The sequence below is a fragment of the Tamandua tetradactyla genome, chromosome 4 (genome assembly GCF_023851605.1).
Source record: "Tamandua tetradactyla isolate mTamTet1 chromosome 4, mTamTet1.pri, whole genome shotgun sequence".
NCBI classification, from domain to species: Eukaryota; Metazoa; Chordata; class Mammalia; order Pilosa; family Myrmecophagidae; genus Tamandua; species Tamandua tetradactyla.
The window spans coordinates 16,607,469-16,631,157 of record NC_135330.1 but is presented as its reverse complement, the minus strand read 5'-3'; the positions used below and the strand labels follow the sequence as shown (position 1 = coordinate 16,631,157).

Genomic DNA, 23,689 nt, shown 5'->3' with positions numbered 1-23,689 from the left:
TTTCCAGGCTATTTCAACTCTTCCCCAGGCTGAAGCTAGCAGTTCTGTCAGTTTGTCCCCAAGGTGGCTAGTGGTCCCACTAGGAAAGAAAAGCGTCTTGCCTATTTTTGACTTGCTTTAGAAAGCAAATACATATAGATTTTAGTACATGCCTGTGAGAACTCATTTGTTAACCCAATAACTATTTCGTAGTGCACATACATTTGGGTGTCATGTTTCCTGTTTTGAAGGAGCTATAACTACCCACAGCAAGAAAATATGAAGTTTAGAAAGGCTCCCTTTTACTGAATCTGATCAGAACTTTTTCTTTTTTCGCATGGGCAGGCACTGAGAATGGAACCCAGGTCTCCAGCATGGCAGGCGAGAACACTGCCTGCAGAGCCACCGTGACCTGCCTGAACTTTTTCTATTTTGACCAAGGATTTTAAACACCAGTTTGATATGTCTTGTTAATCTAATGTCCTGTTAACAAAATAGCTTCGGATTATTTTCAGAGGGTTCAATATAAAACAAAGACCATGCAAGTTGTATATGGTGTCTTTTCATTAGCAAATAAAATTAGGCTCTTTTTTTCCCCCAGAACTATTGTTCAAGGAATAGTAGGATGGACAACAAATGATTTTTTTTTTCTGAGAGAGAGTGTAGGGACCACCAAAGTACTTTTGGCCAAAATTCAATTATATGGCGTAGGATTGAAAATTGTTGTGAATAATTTTCAACCTCAGGTCATCCAGGATCACAGCCATGTGGGGGATGATGGAACCCAGTGATACTTGCTTTCAATCATAATTATGGATCCCAGACCTGACACAGATGAATACCTGATTCCGGGTAAAATAAACTGACAATCTAAAATGATTTAATGTGACTAGCCTGGTTATTTTATAAATCTGCCTATAGGATCGAGAAACCCGTATAAACAACAGCCCATCAGATAAAGACTTTGGTCATCAAAATATTGGCACCAATGTGAGAGTAAAGAAATCAGCTTGGCAATATTTACAGAATGCATATTATGCGCTAGCAACTGTGACATGCAGAAGCTGTAAGGATGTTGTTCCAACCATAAGATACTTAAAATCTCATGGGAATGACAGATGGACTTAAGAGATCATTTCTCTGCAGGGTGGCAGCTGACAAGTTAGGATCCCTGTGGTCGTTAGGCTCAGGTATCAACTTGCCCAGGTACTTGTGGCTGTGGACTTGATTCATTAGCATGTGAAACTCATCTATGGCTGATTCCATCTGCAGTTGGTTAAGGGTAATGCTTTGTGCAATGAGTGAGGTTTAAAACTTAATTAGCTGGAGGCTTAAAGGAGAGAGGTAGGAAGAGGGCTCAACCCAGCATAGCCCAAGTGGCTCAGCATGCCTCATCTCAGCACTGGCAGCTCAGCCCAAATGTTGGGAGATGTAGAAAGGAATCATCCTGGGGAAAGCTGTTGGAACCCAGAAGCTGGGAGAGAAGGCCAGCAGACATCACCCTGTGCTTTCCTGTGTAAGAGAAAAGCTAAGATGAAAGCTACCTGCCTTTCCTCTGAAGTACTATAGTTTTTAACTAAATAAATCTCCTTTTATTAAAAGCCAATCCATCTCTGGTGTGTTGCATTCTGAAACAATCCCCAACAGTCATAAGAAGATAGTTCCATCGGTCCAACTTCACTTATGAAAAATAAAAAATAGAATGAAATGCATTTCGTGACCATCAAATTTACAATGTATTTAAAAGTAGTACTTAACAGTGGTGAGGTTGTGGTGAGAGGAGACACCTTGCCCAGCATCCATGATGGTGTGGGTAGTTGCAATCTTTCTTGGAAAAGAATTTATCAATGGATATTAAGGGTCTTCAGTGTGTATCAAGGACTTTCAAAATGTTCATTATTACACTTTGACCCATCTCTAGCTTAAAGATGTCCGTTACACTGCTGTCTATAATTATAAAGATTTAAAAGTAACCTAGACATAGAATAATAGAAAATGGTAAAAATTTTATGCTGCATCCATAGGACAGACTATTATTCAGTGATAAACAGAATGCTTGGTTAGAATATTTTTAATTATATGGTTATGGTGATAACATTAAGGGGAAAGCAGGTTACAAACTTGTTATACTTGGTCTACTCTCTACTATATAAAAATATATATGTATGAGTTATCTATTGCTGCATAACAAACCACTCCCAAAACAGTGGTTTTAAACAACCATTTATTTGTCTCATAATTCTGCAGGCAATTTTCGCTAGACTCAGCTGGGAAGTTCTTCTCATCTAGGTTTATTTCAGCTGGGTTTGTCTGGATATTTTTTTTTCAGGTTAGTTGGAGCTGATTAGTCTAGAATGGTCTCAGCTGAGATGTCTTGTTTATTCTCCATATGATCTTTTATCCTCCATCAGGCTTGCTTAGGGATCTTCTAATGGTGCAGGGTTATTCTAGGGTTTCTAGAGAGAGAGAGTAGAGATGTGCAAGGTTCAGAACTGACACCTTCTATTTTCCAAATCAAGTCACAAGGCCAACCTAGATTCAAAGGAGAGAAAGTAGACCCCACTTTTTTTAATCAAACAAGCCTCAAAATCACATTGCCAATGGTGATAACACAGGCAGGGGTAGAGAATTGGGGCCATTTTTATAATTAACCTATCACAATGTGCATAGAAAAAAGTTTAGACGGTAACACATCAAAATATCAATATTTAGTATTTCTTAAAGGTAGAACTACTGATCATTTCTAGTTCCCCCCAACCCCACCATGGCAGGCACCAGGAATCGAACCTGTGTCTCTGGCATGGCAGGTGAGAATTCTACATGCTGAGCCACCATCGTACCACCCTCTAGTATTTTATACTTTTCCATTTTCCAGTTTTCTACAAGTGAGCTTTACTTACATAAGCAGGTAACAATGAATATTTAAAAGTGTGTTTCTAGTGTACACAATCTAATGATATAGGAACATTAAAATAGTTATGGGATCATAGAGAAAGAGCGCTTGGAACAGTCTGGCATAGGAGAAAGAGAAGGGTTCCTCCCGTGGGAAATGTGCACTGAGAGAAGTATGAGGAGGATTTGGCTAAGCAAAGGAAGGCAAGGGTATTCTAGCCAGGATGTGGGATATGTGGGAAACAACATACTATTTAGTAAAATCTGAGTGCTAAGATAATAACAAGGTCGGGATGACCCAGAGAGGAGCAGTGAGAGAATGCAGTGTGGTGATGGGGAGAGAAATCCTGTGTAATTTGGAGGAAAAGTACAAAAAGGGATGGGGGGGGACAGTGAAGGGATATAGTTACTATATCATTAGACATGTGTACACTAGAAACACACTTTTAAATATTCATTGTTATCTACTTATGTAAGTAAAGCTCACTTGCAGAAAACTGGAAAATGGAAAAGTATAAAATACTAGAGGGTGGTGTGATGGTGGCTCAGCATGTAGAATTCTCATATATTTTATTGACTGAAAGTGAGCTACAAAAGCTTAAACCCACCCTTACAAACTCAGAGTTTGATGGTCTTGAAAGGGTATTCTCTTTTAGGGTTAAAAAGTATTAAATTATGATGATGCAAACACTCATGCTAAACAGGCGAGCTTGCTTTCAGCTCAGATCAAAACTCCTGGAGAACTAGGGAGCAAAAGTAAAAGGTCAACAATCTATTTTTCTCAGCAGTACCACGGCTCCCCTCCCCTCTTTGGAAGCGAAGAGAATCTGAGCAACTACCTTGCTATGGAAGATTTCTAGAGCGGTATTAATCAGCACCTGCTGATTAAATTTTGGGCTATAAAATTGCAATATAGCTGTCAGTGCTAGTGACTGTAGTCTATGTTATGTTTTTTCAATGAAACGCTTAATTAAAATGAATGCCTAGATATTTAAATTCCTAGAACCAATCAATCAACGGTTGTTTATGACTTATCAAAGGGTCCTACTAGTTCCTAATGGGTTTTGGTGTGGAATGCAGACGATGGCCCCTAAACTAAGGGGAGTTAACCTAGCCTCCTGAGAATTGAGTTCACAGCCTTAGCAGCACCTGGCTTTTATCAAAGGAGATAAATGCAGCAAAACACAACAAAGTCCTAAACTAACAGAGACATGAACAATGAAAGATCATATGTGGAAAACCAATCACCAGCTTCTCAGTGCCTCCTCTAGCAGTGGATTCTTATTTCTTTTTCCTTCTTAAATCGTCAAACTAACTTGAAGTTTGTGCTGCATGTGAAAGCCATTGGTATTTAATAAGAATTCAATGGATATTCATTAACTTCATTTTCTAACTTTCAGTGGCTTTATGCAATTTTGGAAAAAGAGGACTGAGTGAATGGGTATTTTCTTTTCATGGTGAATGAATTTTAATTAGGGTTGCTAGGTTTAGAAAATACAAATATGGAACGCACAGTTAAATTTGAATTTCAGATAAGCCATGAATATAATTATAGGATATCCTTATACCAAAAAAATTGCATTTTTTTTCTTGGTTTACCTGAAATTCAAAATTAAAATTATGTGCAACCCTAATTTTAATGCTTTGCTAGGATGACTAAGGCCCTTCTTCAGAGGCACTGTAGGACTAACATGCATGAGGGGACAGAGGTGAGGTGTCTGAATCAAGCACAGGTGTGTAGAGCACAGGCTAAGCCCCTGCAGCAGCCCCAGCCAGGGTCTCTTTCATCAGAACACCCTGGTATGCTTTGGTTGTAGAAATCATTTGATGAATGTCATTATCTTCCCAAGTGATTCCATGGAATTTTATGTAGCATACCCAGAGAGAAATAAGCTACTTCAAGCAAAATTACAAATGATCTAATTTGCTAATTAGAGAGCCAACATTTTGACTGTTGAAGTCACTGTAGCAGCTACCCAGTCCCCATACACTGAAGCTTAAAAATATTAAGACTTTAAGAAAATATAAAAGTATTAACTGCAAGTGAAAATATTCACTATAAGGCATATGATTAACTTAGGAACAACTTGCTGTACCTACATCAACTCAAGCTCCCATGAAATAGGATTTGAAAACTCACCCTCGATTCCTTCCTCATTAAGGCATTAGAAAAAAATAAAATCACTTAGCTTGGTGTGGCCAAGAAGAAAAAAAAAAAAAAAAAAAAACTCTGTTCTAGTGACATCCAGACATCTCTTCCTTTGGCTTTGATTTTGGAGATACCACCATGTAAACCACTCTTTTCTTGCCCCCGTTGGTCTCTCTGGGAAGACGCTTCGGCGTATCAAGGTCCTTATTGCTATGTGAAGGTTTTTCTCAGTATCTGTCTGAACTTGCTCATTATTTGTTCTCAGTTTTAAGACCTGAATGTTTTCCAGGGGTTCCTCTAAGGATGTTAACTCCTTCCAATGCCCTCTGCCAAGTGTGTGCTAATTACTTGTCACCCTAGGAAGAGCTTCTCTGCTTGTCTGCTTGTGCCAGGACTGAGCTCTCTAATCAGAGCTGCCTGTGGGGCCACCATTCCACCCTACTGCTTAGTCAACGGGGTGGGTAACAAGAGGGTATGGATCCATGCTCTTGGAAGCAGTGCTGTTTTCTCTTCATGGTCTGATCTGAAAATAAATTCCCCACAGAGCAAAAAATTGATTTCATTCATTTACCCATCCTTCCACAAATTATTACAGAGCACCTACTGAGGATGCTCAGACCCTCTACTAGGCCCTGGGGACCTAGATGTGAACCAAAAAATATGGTCCTGTAGTCTAGTGTGGAAAGCAGTTATTCAATAATGTCAATAAAGAGTATTGAATGTTTTTGATAGGAAAAGTATAAGATATTATGGGAGATTGCCACAGGGGGGCTTAACAAAGGTTTTTTTAAAAAAGCCTAGAAGTGATAGGAAAGTGATGGATGTTAAGAAAAACCTAGGAGCAAGTGATATCCAAGCTCAGTAGTCATTTGCACATTTAAAAGAATGTGTGTTTGTGGAAGGGGGGATGGGATGAAACAGTTTGTGCAAAGGCACCTAAAGAGATTGAGTATTATTTATTTGTCAAAATTACCAGAACGTAGCAGGGTGCGAGGGTAGTTCAGTGGTAGAATTCTCGCCTGCTATGTGGGAGACCCAGGTTCAATTCCTGCCCATACACTTCTCCAACAAACAAACAAAAAAACCAAACACATAAAAAAGTTCAACAAATGGTGCTGCAATAAAAGGATACTCACATGGAAAAAGAACGAAATGTGACCCTCCCCCCCCCCCGCTATACAGCATACAAAGAAAAAACAATTATCAGAAGGTAAAGCAGGCTTCAGTAGGCCCACACAAACCTATGGAGAGCCCCCGATGCACCAGACTCTATCCTGGATCTGGGGGTGCAGTACTGAGGCGCGTGACTGACACTGTCACTGCCCTAGAGAGTTAAATCCTAGTGGCAGAAGAAAGACAACAAACAGAGCAACTAATAGAGTGATTTCAGGTACTGGTAAGTTCATTGAAGAAAAAAATAAGGTAATGAGATAGAGGTTGAGTGAGGTGGGGTGAGTTTGCTTTAGCCAAGGAGGTCAGGGGGCATCTCTTAGAGGAAATGACATTTGTACTGAGGTCTGCATGTTGAGAAGAAGCAGATGTGATAAGATTTGGGAAGCACAAAAATATAAAGAGGCAAGGAAGATAATCAGGAGCCTTGAAAGCCATGTTTAGGAGTTTAGGTTCATCCCAAGCGTTATGGGGAAATAGTAGAAGCTTTTAAGCAGGGAAATAACATTTTTAAGAAATAATTACTATTTTGGTTATGCTGTAGAGTCTGGATTGGAGTGGGGCATGATAGGATTTGGCAGTTGATCCAAGAGAAGGGGGAAAAGCTTGAGTCTGGAAGCATTTAGAAAAAAAAGTTGGATGACTTGCTGATTGAGGTGGTGTAGGAGATGAGGGTGAGAGAAATGGGAGGCTTTTTTCTTTTCTTTTCTGCCTTGTGCAATTGGGTGGTTGCTGTTGCCATTTGCTATGAAGGGGAGATGAAAATGATGGGTTCTCTTTTGGATATATTAGGTTTGAGCTGTCTGTGGTAAATCCAGAAGAGGTATGAGGAGGTAGGTTGCACAGATGGATCTGGAGCTCAGAAGAAAAGTCTGGAGTGAACTGGTACTGTTGGAAGTTATCAGAAAAGCAGATAATTATATCCTAGGGAGAATGGGGAACATTAAAAGAGGGACTCAGGCACAGCTCTGAGGAATACCAGACTGCAGCCACACAGCAGTGTCATGGTTTTCCTTGCCCAGTAAAATGCACATTTGATATCTTTTAAACACATCTCCTGGCAATTGTTCAAAGGCCTGTAACATTCTTCCTGACCAAAAGGGGGGAAAGAATTGTAACAAATAAGATATCAGTGGCTGAGAAAGTTCAAACAGAGTCCAGAGGCTACTCTAGAGGCACCTCTTACACAAGCTTCGACTAGACATTGCTACTTACAATGGTTTGCCAACCCCCAACCAAAACCATTCCTGCCTACCCTAAAGAATTCCTAGGGTTTTATCTGAGTTTCTACAAAGGTTCCATGCACTATGATTACTTTCAGAAACCTACAACCTCCAGATGGGTTCCTAGGCCAGATAAATCCTGAAACCCAGAGGGGTCAAACTCTTTAGAACATCAACTAGTTCCATCCCCCTACCCTATTAATGAAAGCCTTTTCCAACATGAAAAAGTTAGAATAATCATAACCCAAATACCCTAAAGATTGGGAGAAAGATCAAAGGAGAAGATGGAGTTATATAGAGAAGACAGGATTTAACAAACGAGTATGATTGCTGAATCATTATATTGATATTTTTTTAGTCTCCAGTGTCTTGGAGCAGCTAGAAATACAAACCTAAGATTGTGGAATTTTAACCTATACCAAACTCTGAAATCTGTTCTACAACTAATAGTTGCTGTGTGCTTTGAGATTAGTTGTTGTGCTGGGTTGAAATCATGTATGTACCCTAGAAAAGCCATGTTTTAATCCTAATCCCATTTTGTAAAGGCGGCCGTTTCGTCTAATCCCTATTCATTATTGTATGTTTGAAACTGTAATTAGATCATCTCCCTGGAGATGTGATTTAATCAAGAGTGGTCGTTAAACTGGATTAGCTGAGGCGTGTCTCCACCCATTTGGGTAGGCCTTGATTAGTTTCTGAAGTCCTATAAGAGAGGAAACATTTTGGAGAATGAAAGAGATTCAGAAAGAGAAGAACGACATAGCCATGAATAGAGAGAACCAGCCAGCGACCTTTGGAGATGAAGAAGGAAAACACCTCTGGGGAGCTTCATGAAACCAGAAGCGAGGAGAGAAAGTTAGCAGATGATGCTGTGTTCGCCATGTGCCCTTTCAGCTAGAGAGAAGCCCTGACTATGTTCGTCATGTGTCTTCTTACTTGAGAGAGAAACCTTGAACTTCATCGGCCTTCTTGAACCAAGGTATCTTTCTCTGGATGCCTTTGATTGGACATTTCTATGGACTTGATTTAACTGGGACATTTTCTCGGCCTTAGAACTGTAAACCAGCAACTTACTAAATTCCCCTTTTAAAAGGTCATTCTATTCCTGGTATATTGCATACCGGCAGCTAACAAACTAGAACAGTTGCTTTTTGTGTATGAGTTGTTTTTCACAATAAAAAATAAAAATAAAAAAAGAGAACTGCCACATTGCATGACTACTCTCATTCTGCAAAATTTTGTTTAATTACAAACCTGTAAAATGTCCTGTGTTGAACATCAAATAAGGCATTTAAAATAACTCTTGATAAGAATTGTGTATAGGAGATCAAGAATATGAATAGAATGCCAAGGAGGCCAAGGATGTGTGTGCTTATTTTTCCTTCTAGGGTTTCTTTTTAGTGTCATTAGTGTCATGTTGTTTTTTAATAACAACACTAAACAATAATTGAGTGTCTATGTGCCAGGTACTGTGCAGGATTTAGGGAATCAAACAGTGAATGAGCTTCTATTACTGACATCAGGAAACTCACAGATGGTGGTGGAGCTATCCACATAAGGAAATAGTAAAATACGGTGATACATAAAGAGATAGATAATGGAAATGGTAAGGACGCAAAAAGAAGCAGAATCAATTTTGGTACGGGATGAGCTTTGAGGTAATGGTCAGTATACCTTGGAGAGAAGACAAACTTGATCCAAGGATACACACCAAATTCCCAACTCTGGGCCACATGCAGATGGTATTAAGTAATTGTACAAACATCATCAGCTCTAGCAAGGATAAGTCCCCTGTTTTAGTTTCCTTGCTGCTAAGGCAAATAGCATGCAGTGGATTTGCTTAAACAATGGGAATTTATTGGCTTAGTTGAATGTAGGGATGGGCAAGTCAGAATTACACAGGGCAGGCCACAAGCTGGGAACTCCAATGAAGGTTTTCAAGAATTTCCCAGAGAAGCTGGCTAGCTGAAGTACAGATGGCAATTCTTTCTGTATGCTGAAATCATCAGTCCCCTCTAAGGCCTTCAACTAATTGGGTCAGACTTCTCTCATTGTTGAAGGTAATCTCCTTAGTTGACTCATAGATTGACTGTAATCACCCATAGATATAATCAACTCTGATGATTTAAATCCATGAAATAGCCTCACATTAACAATCAAGCCAGTGTTTTCTTGACCAAACAACTGAACACCGTAAACTGGACAAGTTGACACATGAAATTAACCATCACAGCCCCTGTTCTAGTTTGCTAGCTGCCAGAATGCAATATACCAGAAACAGAATGGCTTTTAAAATGGGGAATTTAATGAGTTGCTAGTTTACAGTTCTAAGGCTGAGAAAATGTCCCAATTACAACAAGTCTATAGAGATGTCCAATCAAAGGCATCCAGGGAAAGATACCTTGGTTCAAGAAGGCCAATGAAGTTCAGGGTTTCTCTCTCAGCTGGAAGGGCACATGGTGAATACGGCATCATCTGCTAGCATCTTCTCCTGGCTTCCTGTTTCATGAAGCTCCCTGGGAGGCGTCTTCCTTCTTTATCTCCAAAGGTCGCTGGCTGGTGGACTCTCTGCTTTGCAATGTCACTCTCTCTGAATCTCTTTCTCCAAAATGTTTCCTCTTTTATAGGACTTCAGAAACTAATCAAGACCCACTCAAATGGGTGGAGACATGTCATCCCCCAATCCAGTTTAACAGCCATTCTTAACTAAATCACATCACCCAGGGAGATGATCTCATTACAGTTTCAAATACACAGCATTGAATAGGGATTATTCTACCCTTAAGAAATGGGATTTATATCAAAACACAGCTTTTCTTAGGGGGCATACTTCCTTTCAAACCAGCACAGCCCCTTAAACTCCTTATGGGCCCATCTAATGCTTGTGAGATGTTGGATATTTTTAATCTATTTTCAAAGACTGTCATATGAAAGACTTATAGTACTGATGCAAAATTTTACTAAATTATCAGCTCACTATGACCTGGTTCAGATCAGCTAACTGAGAAGGATCTAAGTCCTAAGGTAGGAAAGCCAGAGATTTTTACAAGGAACTGCTGATAAATTGCCCCTTACACCTGATCTAAACATGCAACATTATACTTCTTTGTCCCTAAGGCCCTTCTTCAAGAATCCAAGTTAGTGGCATATGACACACTTTGTGTTATAAGGATATCCAGATGATGTCCAGAATCACCTTAGCCCTCAGTAGTTGGCCCAGGATATTCTGAATACTCTTATACCTTATAATGTGCCATTAGATATATCTTCATGAGGTATATGGGACTGGGTGTATTCCTTAGGACATCCTTTGACTTATCCAATTAATTAGCAACATTATTTGTACATCCATCAATAAAGTGACCAAATATAATTTATGATCAACCTAACATTATTGTTGGGGCAAGTCAGAATTCCCATTTGATTAATGTGGATAAAGTAAAACAATAAGAAAAACGATTTATAGGAGCAGAACACAAATTGTCTACATTTGGGACTAAATAGCAGAGATTATCTAGAATCAGGATAAGATTGAAACTCAGATTCTAAAATAAAGAACTTTATCCTATTCTAGGATAAAGTATATAATCTAAGGATTTTTATGTTACTTAGAATCCTTAATCTAATTCTGACTGAATACTTCATTTTATTACTAAATATATTCCCCACATTAATTCTGCAATGCAGACATTCCAAATAAATGTGGACATCTGAAGAGTAACCTCAACATTAATTTTGAGTTATTTTGGTTGAAAAGCCTACTCAAGTATTAGTCACAAGAGATTAAGTGTGGAGGAAGGAGATAATGGTAACTCTGAGCACACTGAAAAGGTTGACAAAGAATCAGTCATTCAAGGAGTCAGGCAGTGATTCGAGGAAGGAACATGAGACTGCAAGTCATAGCTGAAGCTGAAAAGTCTACAAGGCGCTTAGAATCTCAGGGCTGGACCCTGCTCTGGCAGCACCCACCTAGGAGATGCCCATAGCAGCTATTGCTCCAGCAGAAGATTGGAATCTTCCGCTGACTTTTTTTTTTTTTGTATACTGTGTGGCAGAGTCACATTTCAATATATTTTTAATGGGATAATGTGAGTATCCCATTATTACAGCACCATTTGTTACATTTTTTTTGTTTGTTTGTTGGGGTTTTTTGTTCGTTTTGCTTGTTTGTTTTTTGGGAAGTGCGTGTCTCAGGAATCAAGCCTGAGTCTCCTGCATAGCAGGCAAGAGTTCTACCACTGAACTACCCTTGTACCCTGCTTCTGCTGACTTTTTAAGCAGAGGAAGCTCAGCTCCAACTGTTCTGTGCTGTGGAGTGAGTTTCAAAAAACTGTCCAGAGTCAAAGAACGTCTGAATAGCCTTCCTTATTCTCCACCTTCTTTGGTATGAAATCCTCACTGAGCAGAAGTCATGCAGGGGAGACCTAATTTATCCTGTGTCCTGGGCTAATTTTTTCTCCTGGTTTTCTTCTCATGAGCCATAGAAATATTGATAAAATGTGGCATGCATGTCTTATTCTAAAAGGTCAATACATGTAAACCTCCAAAAGCTAAACCAAATATTTTATCTAGCACAAAACGTTTCTAGGCATATTACAATCATAACCAAGAAGCAGGAAGAGAGACACTGGCCTCTCTGAGGCTCCGATGGGGTTAGAGACCCACAATGTCTGTCCTAGAATGGGGCATGGTTTTCCTCAAATTCCTTTGAAGACTGGTGGGATCCTTCCCACCTCTCTACACATCTCTTTTGCCAAGTGATGCCAATGGACTTCAGATATATAGAGCAAGCAAGTATGGTTTAGCACATTTTTAAAAATTCAGATTCATTACCATGAAAATGAGCTCTTCTCTGTCACAGCTCACAATTCTGACATTTAACTGACTGATCAGCAGACCTGTGCTTTATAGTAGGAGACTTTTTGCATCCCTCTTTGATCTGATTTTTCCCCTATTTAAATAGACAATTATAGGCTCTTTAAATCCCAAAGGTTCAGAGACAGCAAATAATTACCAGTTGCAATTTTAGAATAAAGCCAATCTTAATGAGTTCAGTTAAATTATGCAATACTAAATAGTGGCGTTTTTTATTTTAAACAAGGACAGCTAACTAAAACCCTAAACAATCGTTATACTGCCTCAAATTCCTTCTGACAGCTGCCTGTTAAACTTCTGACCTGTTTGTAAAAATCTGCACACCATCTACCACAGGGATACATACATGATTGCAAACTTCTGTTCTAAGGACATTAAATAAACTATTTCCTTAAGATCATATGGCAGATCTATAATTAATTAAACCCACCATGATATTACAGCAAAATAATTTAGCTTTTCTAAAAAGGTAAATGTAATTTGCCGATCTAGTATTTGGAAGACTGCTTTGCCCAAAATCAATTCCTTTAGTTTCTAGAGAATAGAAACTAGAAGCAATCTCATTTTAATTATATCTCTTTATTGCTAACAAAGGAATGATTTATGCAATTAAATTAACTGGCTAGAAAATTATTCTCAGCTGGGCTGTCCTAATTCTTTGCTTTCTGAATTGCAGGCTCTTACAGTTTCCTATGTAGATTAATTTCTCTGATATGCAAACAATGCCTCTTGTGTTCATCTTTTCCATTTTTTTAATTCAAAAGTCCCCTTTTCTTCTTGCCAAGACATGAGTAATATTTGTTGAACTGCAGGGCTTTGACTAGCTTTTTTTTTTTTAATGGTAAAAAGATGAAAAAGATCTTTTCTTTCCAATCTCATTATTCCAGAACAGAGCAAGGTTTAAGGGCTTCTTATCTATGGTCCTGGAACAGCAGCAAGAACATAGAAAAATTGCAAAAATGTCAAAGGCTGCAAAATTTGAAAGCGGTTTCAGCAGCCCCATAAGTGGTAAATTAGTAAATGCTTTAGGGCTCTCTTCCTTCATTCCTTCCCTCTATTCCTCCTCCACACACCCGACCCTCCACTCTTCCCCATCCTAGACCCTCTCTGTCTGCCCCAGTTCTTTCCTACAAAGTGCAACCTGGTAACCAATGCACCATATACTATCAGACATAAGTCAACGTTTATGGAGTGACCTCAATGAGCACAACACTGAATGGAGGTGCTGGGGGAGGGGCGAGGTGAGGGATTACAAAAGAATCCAAAGACAGTTCCCTACCCTTAAGTAGCTGATGCTGCCGGAGACATTTTTTTTGGTAGAAATTCTTATGAAATAAGATCCATTTTCTGTATGGGTGGATTAAAGATAGTAGAATGGCATTGTTTGGAAGCCGATAGTATTATTTTGGGCCCAAATTAATTCAAACTGTCTTTAAACATACTATATATTTTCATATTCAGTTGTTTAAGACAGGTGAGTTGTTACAAAATAATAAGCTGGCAAATGTTAAGTGGCAGAAAAGAGATTAGGTGTACTTATTCTTTTAAAGCCTTAAATATGTGCATAATTCTCAGTGCATTCATCTTTATCTACTGGACCAGGGGTCTGCAATCTTTTTCTGTAAAGGATCAATAATATGTTTGGATTCATGGGCCATATGGTCTCTGTTGCAACTACTCAGCTCTGAGGTTGCGGCATGACAGCTGTCGTAGACAATACATAAGCAAATGAAATGGCTGGTTCCAATAAAGCTTTATTTACAGAGCAGGTAGTGGGTTGCATTTGTCCTGGTCTGTAGTTTTCTGACCCCTGCACTCCAGTTGCTTTTCTCTTGTTTGAAGGGAAAAAACCCTATCCATTCCAAAATCAAAAAGCACTTACTGGGCCCTCATAAGTACAAGCCACAGTGTTAGGCCCTAATCATGAATGAAGTAACTTCAAGGACCTCACAACCTATGGGATTAAAGTAAAAATTACAGTTCCGTTGGGCAATGAAAGCTTAAAAAAAGTGCTGCAGGGACTAGAAAGGGAAAAAACATTTTCAAAGTATACGACTGGCAAAGCATGGTACACAGAATTTTTTTTTTAATATTCTTGAAAGCAACAAGAACACAAACAATCAAATAGAAAAATGGCCAAAAAAATATTATGAATAAGTAATTCACCAAAAAGGAAACATGGATGGCTAATAAATATTTAAAAAGATGCTTATCCTCACTAGTTAACAAGAAATAAAAATGAAAGTCACAGTGAAATATAATTTCACATCCATCACAATGGGAAACATGCAGTGGGATACTACCAAGTAATGATGAAGATATGAAATAACTGAAATGCACAAATGTCACTGGTGGTACTGTAAAATGGTAAAGCCAATTTGAAGATGACACAATTTTACTCATTGGTATATATCCCAGAGAAATTTCACCATGTGTACATAAAGAAATAACATAAGTATATTTGCATAGTGCACAGCACATTTACAATAGGAAAAGAAAGGAAGCAACCTATAGCCCATAACAGGAGTAAGTGGCTAGCTAAACAATGGATACTATAAAGAAGTGAAAATGAAGAAGAGCTACATATATAAATATGGAGATAGCTTAAAACTATAATGCTTATTCATTCAAAAAATATTTGAGTGCATCCTGTTTCAAGCACTATTCTAGGTGCTGCGGATACAGTAGCAAACAAAACAAAATCCTCAGTGTTAAGTTGTCCCTATTGAGTGGAAAAAGATAATTTCATAAGAAGATAGAAAGTATACCATTCGATTTAAAATGTGCAAATGATGCTACATTTTATTAGGGATGATTCATGTAGGTAGCAAAAGTATAAAGAAATTAACGGAATATGTTATATTTCACAAAAAAAGTCATGGAAATATTAACTCTAATTTCAGGATAGTGGTTAGTCACAAGAGATTAAGTGTGGAGGAAGGAGATAATGGTAACTGAGCACACTGAAAAGGTTGACAAAGAATCAGTCATTCAAGGAGTCAGGCAGTGATTCAAGAGAAGGAACATGAGACTGAAAGTCATAGCTGAAGCTGAAAAGTCTACAAGGCACTTAGAATCTCAGGGCTGGACCCTGCTCTGGCAGTACCCACCTAGGAGATGCCCATAGCAGCTATCGCTCCTGCAGAAGATCTTCTGCTGACTTTTTTTTTTCTGTATACTGTGTGGCAGGGTCACAGTTCAATATTTTTTCATTTGAGTATCCCATTATTACAGCACCATTTGTTAAATTATTTTTGGTTGGTTGGGGTTTTTTGTTCCATTAGCTTGTTTGTTTTTTGGGAAGTGCATGTCTCAGGAATCAAGCCTGAGTCTCTTGCATAGCAGGCAAGAGTTCTACCACTGTACTACCACAATAGAATGAGATGGAAAAAGATACACTTGTATTTCTTATATAAGAGTGCCAGGGAAGGAGTTAAATTGAGCTTCCTGAATTTTTCCAGATCTAAATCTTGAAATTGTATCGTTTGTAGAGTTCAAACTATAGGTCCTTAATCCCAAAAATATCGTTAGTAAATGTCAGGTTGTTTTTATTACAAGTTAGAAGAAGATCAGATCCTCTTTGGAAGTAACTAGCAATATTGCCCTAATGTATGAAGAAACCAATGAGGAAAATTACCTCATTAAGGATAATTTAGATCAAAGTTAAAGAGGGTTCAATGCCATCTAAGTGGTTCAGACTTGAACTAATGAGGACATTGGGCTTTTAGGTTTTGGGGAAAGCAAATCAGCAAGTTGTCACTAAGAATCTTTGAACCAAAGTTCTGCATTTGTTTCATAGGAGATAATGATTGCTCCACTTACTGAGTTGTACTTTGATTAGCTGAGACAAGTATAAAGTTCTAATCAAGAAAAAGGTATGCTAGAAAGATTCAGTAATATGCTGAGGAGATTTATTCAACAGTGTGAACAGGATAATCAAAGAACAATCCCCTAATTTCACCTTAAAATGACATTTCCTTCATGCTGATGGAATCCCTGAACCCCTGATGCAAGGATTGAGGATTGTGGTGGCCAGTTCCTAAGATGGCTCCCAAGGATCCCTGCCTTCTGGTATTCATATTCACACTTTTGTGTAGTTCCCTTCCACATTGTACCAGGGTTGGTCTGTGTGACCAATAGAATATGGCAGAAATGATGTATGCCACTCCCAATATTAGGTTATTAAAGAACACTGTGGCTTCCATCTTGGTTGAGAGCTCTCTCTGCAATCAATCTATTTGGGGAAAGCCAGCTGCCATGCCAAACAGCCCTGAAAAAGCCCATCTAGCGAGGAATTGTAAGTCTCCTGACAACAGCCAGCCTCTTGCTAGCAGTAAATTGAGTGAACCATCTTGGAAGCAAATCCTCTAGCCCCATTCAAGACTTTACAACTTCAGATGACTTCAGATTGACTGAGGCCCCAGCTTGAATGCAACCTCTTGAGAAGTCCTAAACTAGGACCACCCAGCTAAGCTCCTTCTGGATTCCTTGACTCTCAAAAAGCATGTGACATAATAAATGCTTTTTGCTTTAAGCTGCTAAGTTTTGGGATAATTTGTTATATAGCAATGGATAAATAGCAGGGATTTTGGCAAAAAGGACGATTACTGTAATTGAATGGAGAAAGTCTTCAAAGAGCTGACAATGTCCATCAATATTTCTAGAGTAGGAAATATCTTTTTTTCCCCCTTGTTTTCCCCAAATTGGACCTGGTATATAATGAATTCTTAGTAAATGCCTGTTGAGTTGCTGAATGAAGAAGAGGGGGTCTAAATTCTGTTAAGTAAGAAAAGTCTAATAATGGGGTACAAAAGCAGGGTAGCAAATAAGGGCTACATGGAGAGAGCAACCATCCTGGTTTGCCTGATATGGAGGGGTTTCCTGGCACATGTGATTTTCAGTGCTAAAACCAGAACAGTGATACAACTACCTTCTAAGGAAAACATGAAATTAGTGAGAGAAACTACTGTGAGACAACCTATTACATTGTTGAATATGGTAGGATTTCTTCATTTAGTCACCAAATATCAACTTTGTTTCTATTATGTGCTAAATTGTGTAGGTAGAAAAATAAATTATGGGCTCTGGCTTGAAAGACCCTGGTTATGTGAAAACAAATTTGCCCTTTCTGATAAAATGTGATTGGTTTCTAAGAACTTTTGAAAAGATATCAATTCTATATTTTTTCCTCTAAAAATCTAGTCTTCTAAATGGTTTTCAGCATTTCAATATTTTCTGAGGGCTTTCTCCTTTGCCTGGGTGGTGATATACCGATAGAAGTTTCTCCTAGTATGATAATCATCTACACTCTTTACAAAGAGTGCTAAGTAGTTTGTATATATTATCTGACTTAACACACACAACAACCTGTGAAGTAAGAACCACTAGAATCCCAACATATGAGGAGCTGAAAGCTCAAAGACATTCTGTACTGTACCCCAGTTCACACAGCTTGTGAATTCCAAACATGGAATTCACAGTTCTCTCCAAAATCCACGTTCCTAACCACTACACTAAATGCTTCATCATAATAATAGCTAACATCTATAAAGTGCTTGACTATGCAGTGTGACCTGTGCCAAACATTTTCCATACATCATCTCAGGCTTTTCTTACAGGGCAAAGAACTTGGTAAAATGAAAGTAAGATAAATGATGAAAAGTAGCAAAGACTGTCAATCCTTGCTATTTCAAAGTGTAGTCTGTGTTCCAGCAGCATCAGTATCAAATGGCTTTTTAGAAATGTTGAATCTCAGGCCCCACCCAGACCTCCCGAACCAGAATCTGCATTTTAACAAGATCTCCATGTGATTCATAGGCACATTAAAGTTTGAGAAGCACTGCTGTAGAAAACCTGTGAAAAAAATTAAGCCAGTTGTGGGTGGATTTCCCTAAAGCAGTTGTTCTCTAAAAATGTGATCCCTGAACCCGCAGTATGGAACTTGATTGAAGTGTAAATTTTTGAGTCTCACCCAACACCTATTGAATTATAAACTCTGGGGGTAGGGGCCAGTAATCTGTTTTAGCTTTCCCGGATATTCTGATGTAACCCAAGTTTTGAGAACTGGCTTTATTGCAGAGCAATCCTTAAAACTATTCTCAACCTGGAAAAAGGAGTCAGCAGTGACCCCCTGTGGAGCCAAGGGAAGCATGCACTTTTTTTAAGTCAGTGCAATTGCTTTTTCCTCTGGTAAGATAAAACTATCACAATCTTTGAGCTTTGTCCTGAAAATACAAAGCTGACTTCTTTCCTTAAAAGGATTTTCTTTAGAGCTCTGTGCTCATTTTGATCAATCAGATTAAGTTCTTTAATTCAGCAAACATTTATTCATTTATTACCTAGTAGATGTAAGGGATTGCGATAGGGGTGCTAAAGAAGATAAAGCACATAAAATTGGCCCCTGGAGCAACCTACTAATAGTGTTATCTTTATAACAGTACTAGCTACCACTTGTGTATTTCCTGTGTGCCAGGCACTGTGCTAATTATTTTCCAACATCTCACTCAACCCTTACTAGCCTGAGTTATATTTATTATTCCCATTTTATAAGCAAGAGAGTAATATGAGGTCTGATTCTAAAGTTGATGCTCTTAATCACATAGCAAGGCTTCCTAAAGTGATCCTAACCAATCACTGCCATTAGAAACATTTAGTGAGCTTGTTATGAGTGTAGATGCCCAGAGACCACCAAATCAAAATCTCTGAGGGTGTGGTATTTTTAATAAGCACCTCAGGCCAATTTAATACACACTAGAGCTTGAGAACTACTGTACTACACTATATTGGCCTCCCCTCCTTCAAAGTGGTATGACTTTTATCCTGAAATGAAACAATTTTCAAAGCAGTGGGAAGAGATGATCAGGTTTGTATTTTAGGGAGATCTATGTGGTGACAGTGAGTCACACTGAGATACATCAATTCCAGGAGGGTCACTTTGTTCATTATTTGGGTATTTCAATTTTTTTTTTAATGGGCAGGCACCAGGAAATGAACCTGGGTCTCCAGCGTAGCAGGCAAGAACTCTGCCTGCTGAGTCACCATGGCCCACCTAGTATTTCAAATTTTTGTCTCAGGAAAATACAATTTCAAGAGTTGCAAGGAATCTGAATTAAAAATCTTGAACCAAGTACTAGGAAGATAACTTAGATTAAAAAAAAAAAAGATGATAAGCACAAAGTCAAGAATTGGAGCCTTGGGATGAGTCATTCTTTTAGCAAATTAAAATAATTTTATTATCATTTAAAACTTATGTAGACTCTAAACAAACTACTCTTTTTGACACTTCTTTGTGTTGTTAATATCACTTTAAAATTTTCAGCTTTTATGTTTCAAGCCTTAAAACTGATACTATTCTAGCACTGGTTATCAAAGTTGTGTTATGCCCCCTGGTGGCACATGAATAAGAAGATGAGAAGCATATTTCAAAGGGTGAGCCAACTTAATTGAAATAGGTGGCAGGCCCTGAATTTCAAAATGGAATTTCATATAAAACTTTTCTGGTCTTACTAAAAATAGGAAATATCCCGTTAAACTAAAGTCAGATGTATTAACTTCTGTCGGCAAAGTGCATATTTCAATTTCCCTTGCTTTGTCATAAAATGGATTAGCTCCTTGAAATATGTCAGTTGAACTTGAAATTAAATATTTGCTCTACATACAGCTGAGTAGCTGGACTCAAAAGATAACTAAAGTCTATCTACACAGCATTTCCTTTAAGATCAAGTCCCAGCACATACCATATACAAGAGATGCCTGTTTCTTCCTCAGAGTATGAATTTCACCTAAATTAATAAAATTGAAAAAGTTATATGGCCCAAATAGTCATTTTTCAAGTAGACCATGGAAAAACATTCAACATTTTATAATTTATTCTTCAATCAAAATAGTCATATATGGGTTCAACATGTAGATTAAAGTGAGGACATCTTGAATAAGGCTGTGTTTGGGGCAAAACAGATAAATGAAGATATCAGATTACTAGAAAACAGTAGTTTTATGTTGACGTTTAGATGCATAAAAGATTAAGTGTTTCTTGCTAGGTTAAGATAAACCAGGCCTCAGTGTGTATATTATTTGGTTGCTGTAGAGAAAAATAGATAATCATTATAAACAGTTAAGTGACTATCAGATACCTGGTATTATGCAATACAAAAAGTACAAAAATAAAGTCATTGGTTTCAAGAAACAATCTCTAGCAGGGTGAAAACATATGCTAATTACAATATAATGACACAAATTATAGTGAAAATAATGAGAACAAAAAAAAAAAAAAAAAAAAAAAAGAAAAGCCTAACTAATAGTTAGGAAAGATAGTACAGCTGTAGTTTGGACTAAAACTTGAAAACTGCGCCCCTCCAGATTGAACATTCAAAGACAACACTTATAGAAGGAAGAAACATGCAAATAAATGGAAATGTGAGGTGCTAAGGAAACTAAAAGATTTTGGTATAACATAAGGATAAAGTTCAAATGGGAAGTGACAGCAGAAGAGACAGTCTAGATTATGAAAGTTTTCATCCACAAAAGCTTACTTATTTTTCATTTAAAATTCAAAAGAAATATGATAAATGTAATGAAGTATACATGTTATAAAAGTTGCAGGGATACTTAATTCATGAATAAAGCTGTGATGCAGATAAAAGTTTTCAAAGAGCATAGAGCAGCAGTGGACAGCACAGGAACACAGATAGATGAACAGAGAAGAGGCCCTCAGGGAAAAGCATTACAAAGGAAAAAACAGAATTTAGAGAACCAAGAGAATGGTGTTACTAAAACCAAAGGAAAAAAAGTATTCGACAGGTAGAATTAAAGAAGATAAAGACTAAAGTGTCCACAGAATTTTGGAAACTAGGAAACTTTGGGAAGACCTTAGAAGTTCAGAGAATTACTCTAGAGAGAAGGAACAATATCACGGTGGGTAGGCAATGAAGTAGATTTGCAAGTTTACATTAGGCTTTCTAGAAACTTGGTTGTGAAAAACAAAGAGGGTAGCTAAAGGTGGACATAAGATCTAGGAAGGCTAAAATTGTTTTAGATCTGAGAGACTTGATCACATTTATCTGCTAACTAGTTTTATAGGCAGACCTTATTTTTGGTTAAAATTTGCGACTACTCAAAAAGAAGCAAGGAAGGGAAAGGACAATAGCCAATTTTATACCCTGATCTATTTCTCTCTGGATACCTGGTTTTTGCCATTCCTCCCATTCTAGAGCTTTCTTCTTATTGAAAGTCTGGTTTCTACCTATAATACTTTTCTTTAATCTCTGACAGAGAACAGTACCCAGAATTCCAATGACTCTAAATCTAATAATAGATAATACACACTGAGCATCTACCACATACCAGGCAGTACTCTAAGCACTTCATGAGTTTTACTCATTTTCCTCATCACAATGCCAATGGCATCAATGAAGAATTAGACTACCACATTGAAACTTTCTCTCAAAGAATTCAACTGGAAAGTGTAGCACAGTAGAATCATTTATAGACTTTGGTATCATACAGAGCACAGTTCAAATTATGGCTCAGTCATTTACCTAATCTTTCATAGTTACTTCATTTATAAAATAATAATAAAAATATCTACCTAGAGTTGTTTGAGTGGCAATCAAATGAGATCCCAACCATAATGCTTATTTTTTAACACATAGCCAGGGTTCAATATATGCTCTACCTCTGCATGTCAACAAACAAAGCAGCAAAAGCCATAATAATAACAGAAAAGTTATATATTTCAAATCAACTATTTTTGTTTTACTCCAACACTACTTAAAAAAGGGACAGAGGAGAGACAAGAATAGCTGCACAAACTATTTTAATTATAAGTTAATAAAAGTCTACATGAAATGCCTATCTTATAAAACCACCTATCAGAGTATATAAAAATTGACTAACCTATCTTATTGAGTCATTCTGATACTGCCATTAGTTTCAACTTAACTGTTCCTTTTCTGAATAGAAAATTGAAAGATGGCAAGCCATTCGCAAAAAGAGATAGAATTTTGTTGATCAGGTTGAAATTTTAAACATCTTCCTCTTCAGTTCTGTTGTTTTTTCATCTATCTTTGCATAACAGTCCTCTGATGCCTTCTCAATGCCTTCATGGTATTTCTCCAAAGCAGTTTTCAAATTTAGAAATATTTCCTAGGTAGAAAATGAAATAGAATAAATATCTATGCAACAAACTAAAAATGAGTTACATAAATTCCAACAGTTTCATTCATTTTATTACTATTTTAAAACCTAAACTATCATATATATACACATACCACACACATATACAAGGTGCCTGCTCTGATTAAAAATCTATTTCCAAGCTATACAGGCACATCAAAAAGTCTGCTACTTAGAAAAAAGCACTGAGGTAGTAAAGGCTAGGATTCTAAGGCACTAACAAATAAATACATATATAATTATCAAGGAAAATTTTTTTCTTTGGAACTTTCCATGATTACCAGGCAAGAACCTAGGATCACTGTAGATAACTATATGCTCTGCATTTAAAACCTGATCATTTAAAAGACAGGTAAACAGACTTAATAAGTAATCTAGGACTGAAAAATAAATTAATATTTTCTTAGAATTGTTTTAACAAACTGATCAGATAGTTTTACTATAAGTGATAGTTTTATTATTAAACTTATTATGGATGTATTAAGAATTTTAAAATGAGAGCAAAAAAAAAATTATAGATTAAGTAAAAGAAATAGCCTGCATTTTCTTCTAACTCTGTTTACCAATGCAATTTTTATCCCCTTTCATTACTGATTTTCTTAGACAAAACAATTCTCAAACCATACCAGAAAGAGTGGTATTCTGCAAAGTTACACGAGGTGTTTCACCACTTACCAGTCATACAGCATTCTCAATTTTAAGTGTCTCCCATTACATTTTTCTTAAACCTATGATTTTGGCTACTTCTTATTGTAGTTTAAATTCTAGTGCAGAAACTATTGGATCTTGAGTAAATTATAAAGATTACAACTTCAAATAGTATGAAGCCAGTATTCCAAAAGAGAGCAACACTATTTCCAGTGACTCTGCCCCCCAAGACAAGTCTGAGAAATACTGCTCTAGATTACGCAAATATAAATAGATGCCTAAATCTAAATATTCTCCAAAAATCCACAGACCTATTAAATCCTAATGTAAAAATAGAGAGAAGCGTGGGCTTAGATTTTTCAAGATCTTAAGAAGGCATCAAATTACCACAACTATGATAGTATATGAGACATTAGGGAAAAAAAATTTTGAAGGCTTTATTTCTTAAATATGGCAGGAAAAATAAAGTGAGTTAGGTGTTAGCTCGTGTGAACTCAATTTTTAAAAAATCAGCACATTCAGCAATTATAGGTCAATTTCAACTCCCAATTCTGTAGGAGTATATATTTATTCATACTAA

General features: G+C 37.4%; 1 protein-coding gene and 1 long non-coding RNA gene across 5 annotated transcripts in view; one reads left to right on the top strand and one right to left on the bottom strand.

Annotated features, from left to right (window-relative positions):
• Nucleotides 1–23,689, top strand: part of LOC143678814 (uncharacterized) — a 461,187-nt gene that overhangs the window by 143,484 nt on the left and 294,014 nt on the right. The gene's annotated exons all lie outside the window — the stretch shown is intronic.
• NUF2 (NUF2 component of NDC80 kinetochore complex) overlaps nt 2,182–23,689 on the bottom strand; it is a 58,335-nt gene continuing 36,827 nt past the window's right edge. For 2 of the 4 annotated variants that reach the window (XM_077156760.1, XM_077156761.1), the window contains exon 14: nt 21,756–22,431. In XM_077156760.1, the coding sequence (XP_077012875.1) occupies nt 22,297–22,431 (135 nt within the window). In that variant the 3' untranslated portion in view covers nt 21,756–22,296. Of the gene's footprint in view, nt 2,436–19,546; nt 20,369–21,755; nt 22,432–23,689 lie in introns of those variants that run through there. The other 2 variants (XR_013174035.1, XR_013174036.1) reach the window with 2 other exon arrangements.